This window comes from Callionymus lyra, chromosome 15 (genome assembly GCF_982586985.1).
Source record: "Callionymus lyra chromosome 15, fCalLyr1.hap1.1, whole genome shotgun sequence".
NCBI lineage: Eukaryota > Metazoa > Chordata > Actinopteri > Syngnathiformes > Callionymidae > Callionymus > Callionymus lyra.
The window spans coordinates 22,161,663-22,170,688 of NC_141832.1; the positions used below are offsets into that span (position 1 = coordinate 22,161,663).

General features: G+C 37.9%; 1 protein-coding gene across 1 annotated transcript in view; it reads left to right on the forward strand.

Moving 5' to 3' along the window:
- rnd2 (Rho family GTPase 2) overlaps positions 1 to 8,512 on the forward strand; it is a 42,048-nt gene extending 33,536 nt beyond the window's left edge. Inside the window, exons 4-5 of the mRNA XM_087810014.1 lie at positions 3,695 to 3,829; positions 7,548 to 8,512. Of these exons, the coding sequence (XP_087666140.1) occupies positions 3,695 to 3,829; positions 7,548 to 7,817 (405 nt within the window). The 3' untranslated portion in view covers positions 7,818 to 8,512. The remainder of the gene's footprint in view (positions 1 to 3,694; positions 3,830 to 7,547) is intronic.
- The last annotated feature ends 514 nt before the right edge of the window (positions 8,513 to 9,026 follow it).

Sequence of the window (9,026 nt, forward strand, 5' to 3'; positions counted from 1 at the left end):
GGAGTAGGCTGAAGCATAAGCTTATTTAAACCTACCCCTTCTCCATAACGCAATTAATAACAGCAAACATTATAGGAAGCAATTATATCTTAAACCAGTAGTTATAGGCAGGAACGTATGCCTATGCTTATGTAGCTACCGGTGCTCACTTGTCATCATCTAAGCAGACTTACCAAAACATCCAAATATTTCCATACTGCCCAAATGTAATGTCTCTGCAGTCCGGGCGAACACACTGGGAACTCTCACGAGATTTAGCCTGAGAAACCTTGTAGCCTCTGCTACAAACATCTTAAAATATAGACTAGTTTTATTTCATTTTGAACAATTTCTTATGTCGAGGCTTCAATACAAGATGGATGTTACAAATGAGCAGTACTGAAGTATTTTGGTGTTTTTACGTGTCTTTAGACAGTTCCGGTCGCCATTAAAATGAACATACATTTTTGTCTATAACACTGAAAAGGAACTGATTTTTTTTTTTAATCGCAACCCTTAGTCGATAGGAGGTTGAGTAGAAAATGAGTGAAGTTTGAATTATCACTTTAAAATCTGGTTTTCTAATCGTGGCTAGTCAAAATGTTTTTCTTTACCATGCCAAGATTCCCTCTAGACATTTTGAAAGTTGAAAATTATTTTATTTTATTTAATCTAAGATCACTCTAAAACTGCATTTGTAAATTGGATCATTTGTATATGTATTTCTTAAAAAAAAAAAAAAGAAAACACTTTGTTTAGAACAAGTTATGGAAAATAGTGGCTATCAGTGTTTTTTTTAATTTATTGTATGATTTTAAACTGTATTATTAAAATGTTTTAATTTTCACTTATAGACATGTGTGTATGACCTACTCCTTGTGTGTCATTGACCACAAGGAGTGCAACTTTTTTTTTTTTAAATGGCTAATTGGAGTTTAAGGGAAAACAAAGCGGCAGGTTGGAGCAGACTCCCTGCTGTGTCACAGCTCATGCTCGAGCACCTGCTGGTGCAGAAATCAAACAATCACAATTGGGCACACGGAGTTAATAGAACCAGAGCACACGTGTAGTAGCCTGCTGTTAGGTAAAGCTAAGGGGTTGAAGCGCTCAGGAGCGCTCAACAACACATGGTCTCTCCTCCGCAGAGGTGATGATCCAAGCATCTGAGCCCGACCTGGGATGGAAACCACAAACAACACATGGAGATAGACCAGTATCCACAACATGGCGGCAAAAAAGACTTGGCTTTAAACCAAAAAATATAATATAATGAAATCCTGGCGTCACTCAAAAGTTATATTTTTGTTTTGGCATTAAGTATTAAGCGAAAAACTTGTTTACTTTTAACATCCTTTCATGTTTTTGTGTTTGTTTGCTGTCAGTGCAAACTTAAGCTTTAGATTTATTTGGGTACATAATAGAAAAATGTTTTTCAACTGAAAACTAGTTTATTTTTTGGCTTAAAGTGAGCGTTACACGATGTTCAAATTTCCCTTATTTTCTACTCACCCTCATGACGACTAAGGGCTGGGATTATTTTCAGAGTAATATGATCCAAAAAGACAAATTTAAAAACATCCAAATACATCTATACTGCTCTTCTGTAACGTCCATCTTGTATTGAAGCCTCAACGAGAGAAGTTGTTTAGAAAAACTTAAATACGTTTATATTTTAAGTTTGTTTGTAGCGGAAGTTATCATTCTCTCAGCTCCTGCCTGAAGTGTCATTCAAACACATTGTAGGTGTGAACAATTCCTCATGTCGAGGCTTCAATGCGCATGAGCACCACAGAGGTATCTGGATGTTTATAAGTTGTTTTTTTGAAGTAAAATGAAGACGAAGACAGTTAAGCTCCAGTCGCTACATTTAAATGAACATACATTTTTGCTATAACTCTAAAAAGGAACTGATCATTTCCCGTCCATAGTTGACTTAAAGGTGAGTAGAACAGGCATAAACTGCAATAAAAGTACAGTTAAAAACTATAGAAAGTGCGTAAAAAGTGGATGCAGGAGAGATTGGTGACGCTCACGCTCAGTCATGTATCCGGTGGAAACACTCACACGATATATGTGACCATGAATTCTGATCCGTCTCAATCACAAGTCATTTAAATTCCTCCTGGACCTTTCTTTCCGTCTTTCATCCTCTGCCAGACAGCAAGTCCGGGTCTCTGCCTGGGTGGTCTCTCACTTAAGTAACATCAACTCCAGCAGCAGACCCTCAGAAGTGTGCGGCGGCTCAGTGTGGGACACGACAGGCTCGGTTATAAATCCACCAGACAAAGGTTTTGGGCCAGTGTTTATGACAAACTTTTGTCTGAGTCGAACCGCACACTGAGAGCCTCTGGGAAACCTGAAAGGATCAGCCTTTAGAGTGCCACCTACAGGAGGTTCTGACTGTAGTAGGTCAAGGTCAATAAACAGCATAAATGTCTGGTTGGTCATAAATAAAACATCTATTAATCTCTTGTATATAATCCTGCTATGTCTGATAAGAAACACATTTTAAATGGTGTCTTGGATTACCATCCGAATCCATGAAGGATTTGAAGGGTTTGTAACTCTCTGTGGTGAGAGCTCAGCAGGACTTTTTGCTTCTACTGTATAGATTGTTTGATCCACTTCAGGCCCCTGCTTTAAAGCTCATAGTTTTAACAATACTTTACATGCTGAAAAAGGTATTTAACCCTTGTGTTGTCTTTGGGTCAAGGTGACCGGGATACCTCAAGCACATTTGTTTTCAAGCCTCCGTGTCACCTTGACCTAGAGATAACACAAGGGTTAAACTTCAAGGCTAAAATTTAATGTAGATAATTGAGTTTAAATGCTTTACAATATCACATCAAAAATGACATTCTGAGTTAAGAGTTCTTAGAGAACATAAGAATAAAAATGCACACAGGATATTATTATGTAAATGTTAAAACAAAGGATTTTCTTAAGGGGCCACATTGTAAAAATTGACTGTTGTGAGGGGCCATCAAGCAAAAAAATATATAAAAATGAGCAAAAAGCCTAAATAGAATAGGATGTAAACATTGAAAAAGGCTGAAATGTTGTTATTTTTTCAATATAATATATTATGTTTAATGTAAACCTTTTTTTAATCTGGTGTGATAGCACTTTAAAATATATATTTTTTGATATTCACTGTTATCTTTTTGATGGGCAATAAATACTCACAAAAATTACAAAAACAAGAGCCCTATAATAATTTGTACAGTTAGACTAGTTAAGAATAATAACAATAAATAAAACATAAAATAGTCAGTTATTACATAATCTGTCAGATATTCCTTTGACCTTTCACAATAAAAGAGAAGCATGACAACGAGGGCCACATAAATACAGTCAAAGGGCAGAGCTGTGTCTTCTTCTATGGTATCCTTCAGGCGTAAGAATGTCGAAACCTGAGACGACTTCTCACAGATCATAGAGCCTGGCTTAGCGCCACCAAAGACTCTAACAGTTGAATATTATTATTGATACTTGACTTCGGCTCTGATTTACTGCCACCATCATCTGATCGAGCGCCGTTAAGTCGTCGGAATCCCGTTCAATCTCTTTAGCCAAACTGTCATCAAGAGTCCATCAGTCTCTGTAGGCCCAGTTATTAAGTGCTGGAGAAGCCAAAGATCAAGCGCTCTTCACTCTCTCTCTCCAGTAGTATGACTGGTGGTATTTATCGGTCTCCTCTCCGGTTCATTCGCAGTGGCAAGGAGAGACGCAGGAGTTTTGTCCCAACGCCAAAATAGTCCTGGTGGGCTGCAAGTTGGACATGAGGACGGACGTCAACACGCTGAGGGAGCTGTCGAAGCAGCGACTCATACCTGTCACCCATGAACAGGTGAGTTAATTTTTTAAGACCATTGGACAATAAATTACATTTTATGACCATTTTCTTTTAACTGAGTAAAAAGCATTAAGGTTTTTTTGGTCATTCTAATGTATTTTTTTTAAAACATTTTCTTTTGTCGATTCCCTGTTTTGAGATATCGTCAAACATAATAGCTGATGAATAAAATACAAATAATTGCATGCATTGTAAAATGAAAAAAACATTAAAAGCATTACCCCTAACCTGAACAACAATAAATATACACATTAAAATGAAAGATTCTCATGGGAAATTGAGGATAGTGTCATGTTCTCACTAGTGAGGCTTCATGAAACAGTGTTAAGTTGGTTAAAGGTCAGTAGGTGGCGCCATCAGTTTAAAAACGATGTGATGTTTCATTAGAACAGTTGCTCAAAACAAAGGGAGATAGTGCAGAGACTGCCATCTAGTGGACTCTGATAATAACGACACTGCTTCATGAAGCTTCATCAGACCATCACAAGTTCTCTCTCTTTCAACTGGCTCTTTGCATTTTTTACAGTCAGGGGACTTTTTTTTTGTCAAGAATTACAACAATTCTTAAATTAAATGAACCCTGTGTTTTGGTAAAGCCATTTGAAATGAGCTTGTTGTCAGAGTAATGCACTAAGTCTAAGTGCTTCTGTTCTTCATTAATCATTTACTATCTGCAGAATCCCAGCATTAGAACACCGAAGAATATTTCTGTGCCGCGTATGTAGTTTGAAGTCTTGTTTAAAATCTTAAAGTTACATTCTTTTTACCTTCGCGATGCTGATTTAAAAATGAAGATTAATTGTGGTGTCTGGTTTGATTCCTCATCCAGAATGATGTCGTAAGGTGAAGTGGTCAGAAGCACTTCAAGGTGTTCCACGAGTCAATTCAGCGTTCAAAACAACAACCGATGCAGAAAAGAAATTAGAAAGAGCTTCAGCTTTAATGCGCACCTTTCCAAGATCAGCACTCGTCCAATAGGACGGGAGGTTTGTGAGGATGTGTGTGCTGTGCAGCTCCGGAGGGACATGCTGCTGGGCTTGGCATTTTGACCGAATTGTGCTGACGAGGAAATCGTGGTGGCTCCGGGGCGAGAGGTTGAGGCGCTTTAGTGCCGAGAAATACTTTTCTGAAGGAGGGAGAGATTCATGCAGATTCAAGTCTTTTCAAGGTGCAGGGAGAATAAAAAAAAGTGACATTGACGAATGACTGACTTTGTTTCATGTTGACCTCTGAGTCAAGGTCAGATCTACATATTATGTCCGTCCGACCCCACATAACTGAGGCTGAATGTCTCCTTGAACCTTCTGTCTATCAATATTCATTTCTATATATTTATTTTGATATTTGTAGTAATGTTTTATTTTGGTCTTGTAATGTGAAAACCCAAATCTCCTGACTTATTTACTTTTTAATTACATTTTGAAGTTGTCCTCTTCAAAATGCAGTAGGTCATTCATAATCTCGTTGCTCCATTTTGAAGTAATTACTTAATAAAGTTCTCTCCCGTCTGAAATATCGCCAAACGAGATTAGGGTTTAAATTATACATTCTGACTTCACGCTGGTGAAAAGTCCTTCCCTAGAAGCTCTAAATCGTTTAAGTACATACATGTTAATCGTGAAACAAAAATAAATATTTATGTAAACATGGTGAGAGTTACTTCTGCCTTTAGGTTTTTTTGTAATGTGTACATTAAGCCGTAAACCTTATTTTTATTATTAGTTTTACATGTACAAAACGGGAGTTTTAGGGGCGAGTTTGAAATTTATGTTAGTCCTTGAATGCAAGTCTTTTTGTGACCAATCAGAGCAGAGTGGGCGTGGTTACTTGGACGAGGCTTCTTCTCAGCCAAAACAGTGCATTTTAAGTGGGTGGGGCTTAAGCGTATTTTCTAATATAAATATCTTAATTAAACAAGAGTTTTGTGGAAAAATAAACATACTGATGAGTATAATAATGGTCCTAGAACAATTTAATAAACACTTAAATCAGCAAATTAGGTGACCTTTTATTGATCCCTTGTCTACAGAGCAACAGTTTTAAAATTAGATTGTCGCCAGTGATATGAAGGTAGAATGTAATAAATCTTCAAAGAGGACATTTTCTCTCTTTGTAATGACGTTGAGCCTCTTCATAAAAATAAAAGGTTCCGCATAAAATTGTGCGTAAAAGAGTTATTTAGTCACAGCCCAGCATCTTTAGCCAGTGTAAAGATGCCGACAATAAACATTTTAGCGCTTCAATCCATTAACCGGTATCCCTTTGTTGATCTCAAATTGAATTCCGACACAGAGCAGCCGTCCTCAGTCGGAGTGACCACCGGCTGAACTCCACATTTCCGCGCTAATCCGCCTGAGATCCGATCGCTCTTCTCCGCTTCCCACAGCAATCTGCTGGTTCACCTTCCAGCCGTAGAGTTCCACCTTAAATAGTTTCGGAGCCTCTCATTTCGCCGCCGTGATAAATATCAAGAGGAAGAGGAAGAAGAAAAAAAAAAAGAGTGTGTCGATGAGATTTCTGAAGTCGTGGGAAATATGTGGCGGTCTCATCCGTCACAACCTTCTTCTCCACTTCAGCTCGGGAATGTTCCCCCTGGACTCTCCATGTGAGCTTTAGTCACTGAAATTAAATCCATAGCATAATATTTAATAGATACCTTATGGTAAAAAAGCAGTCCCATATTTCCCTTCTGTTTTTTGGTTCATAATCATAATAAAATACATTACTTTTAACAAGATGACTTTTCTTAAACTTTACTATTTATCTTGAGAAAAAATCTTTAAAAACAATAAAAACAACAAAAAAAACAATCCAACTTAATTATTTGATAAAAGAAACAATTTCATTAGCCCTGCCGCCTAGAGCTTTTGGACAAACGGTTAAAATTGTTTTGTTTTTTTTCGCCATCATCCATTATAAATAGCTTCACTTAACCCTTGCGTTATCTCTGGGTCAAGGTAACCCTGAAGACCCGAAACAAACGTGTTTATGGTATTCGTTTGTTGTGTGCCTCTAGGTCATCTTGACCTTGAGATAATAGGATTAAAAATATTTCACATTTTTTCTTAGAATAAAAACAAACAATTATTAAAATAAATAAAGAAGAAAACGTTATTATTTTTTTAAATTTCACACAAAGGATAAAAAAAAAATCTAAATGTTGGTGTCGCTCAATTAACCAGGCACAAATACATTTGTCAGGGAATCAAACTTCTTTTTTTTTTCTCTTTTTAGTCAATACATTTTCCATCCAATTTTCATAGTTTTTAATCAAGGTTATTTTTAGAGAAAAAAACTACTGATGTCTAAGCTTCATTAGGCAGTGTCATTATTTTCAGAGCCCACTAGATGGCGGTCTCTGCACTATTTTCTTTTGTTTTGAACAACTAATGAAACATCACATCATTTCTAAACTAATGGCGCCACCTACTGACCTCTAAACAATATGACACTGTTTCATGAAGCTTCATCGGACCACCACTAGAAAAGCTTTGATTTTTGGAGATTTTTTGTAGAATACAAATATTTTTGCAAATTTTTTGTATCTCTGTCACCAATTTCAAATATCGTTTCATCCAGAAAAGTTCACATACATCCATTCCAGAGTCTGCAAATGTCTCCATTGTGGGATCATTTTTTGTCGATATTTAAAAATGAAAGTTTACTCCCCTGAAAGAGAAGCGTTTCTGACGAAAAACATGTGTTTTCGCAGGGGAGCACCATAGCCCGGCAGATCGGAGCCGTGGCCTACGTGGAGTGCACCTCCAAGGTCTCGGAGAACAGCGTCCGGGACGTGTTCCACATCACCACGCTGGCATCCGTGCGACGACCACACAAGCCGCCGCTGAAGCGCAGCAGCTCCCGCAGGGGTCTCAAGCGAGTGTCCCAGCTGCCCCTCCCGCCTCTGCCGGGCCGGACTGAACAAATGGACCAGGCGCCCGCCATGAGGAAGGACCGCGCCAAGAGTTGTGTGCTCATGTAGAGACTCACTCTCCACACCTGTACATATGAAAGACAGAAATATACAGAGGAAGTCTATTTATTGTTTTTGGCCTCACATTTTATTTTTCGCAATCTGGAGAATCTAGAGGTTTCTCTTGTCTTTTTATTCCTTTTTTTTTGGTTATGTGTGCATATATTTTGGGTGATTTGGAAAATGACGGACAAGTGCGCCGAGAGTCATCTGAAGAAAATGGATTTCAAAGTGGAACAGATTTTCCAAAAGCCGGGCCAGAGGCAGGTGAAGAGAAGGTGTCGGAGATGTACGTCTATATCTGGTCATATTGTTTAGGAACGAACTGCTGTAAATACACAGAAAGGTTTATTAAATGAATCTGCAAACGCTGACCTTAAATATTTGCAAGCTGAGATGAGATTTTGGGAATGATTGGGACTGTGTGTGTGTGTGTGTGTGTGTGTGTGTGTGTGCTGACATTACCACCGCAAGTGCATTTTTTTTGGAAAATAATAAAAAAATAAGCCAGGATCTTTCGGATCCTCTTTAGCTCACTATGTTTCCTGTCAACTCTGGTCGTGTCACTCTCATTCACTGCTGCTCATTACAAAAAAAAAAGATGTTTCTTTGTGGAACGTAGTGTGGTGACGATGTCAGGGTTATTGTTTGGTGTACCTTCACTGACGTGTCGAATAAAGCTCAACGCTTTAGGTGAGAGATCACTGCTGGCTCAAGAGTCTTTACTCTGCGAGGGTTCAAGTTTAGACCGTTTCGGGCTTAATAATGTAAGGTTTAAATATGTGGGATGGTTTTCAATAATCCTTCAACAATGCGACACAAAAGTGAGAAATACATTGCACTCATTTAAACACACTAGTCAAGCCTAACATTATTGTATCATACACTGAAAATAAGTAAGTAAGTAAGTTATTATTATTTATAAAGTGCCTTTCTAGACCAGGGTCACAAAGCGCTTGAACAACAAAACAATACACAGTTAATATACATGTTTAAAAGGCCAAGGCTGGATCAGATCACAGATGTAAGGAGGATTCTGACCATGAATAGATCTGAAAGTAAGAACCAGAATTTTAAAATGGAATCTGAAAGAAACTGGCAGCCAGTGAAGAGTTTTAAGGATCGGGGAAATGTGAGTTCTCCTACTACAGCGGTAAAGTGTTGCTGGCTGTCATTTAATATCTTTTACTAGTTGATTTTAAATCCCCCCCAAAAATG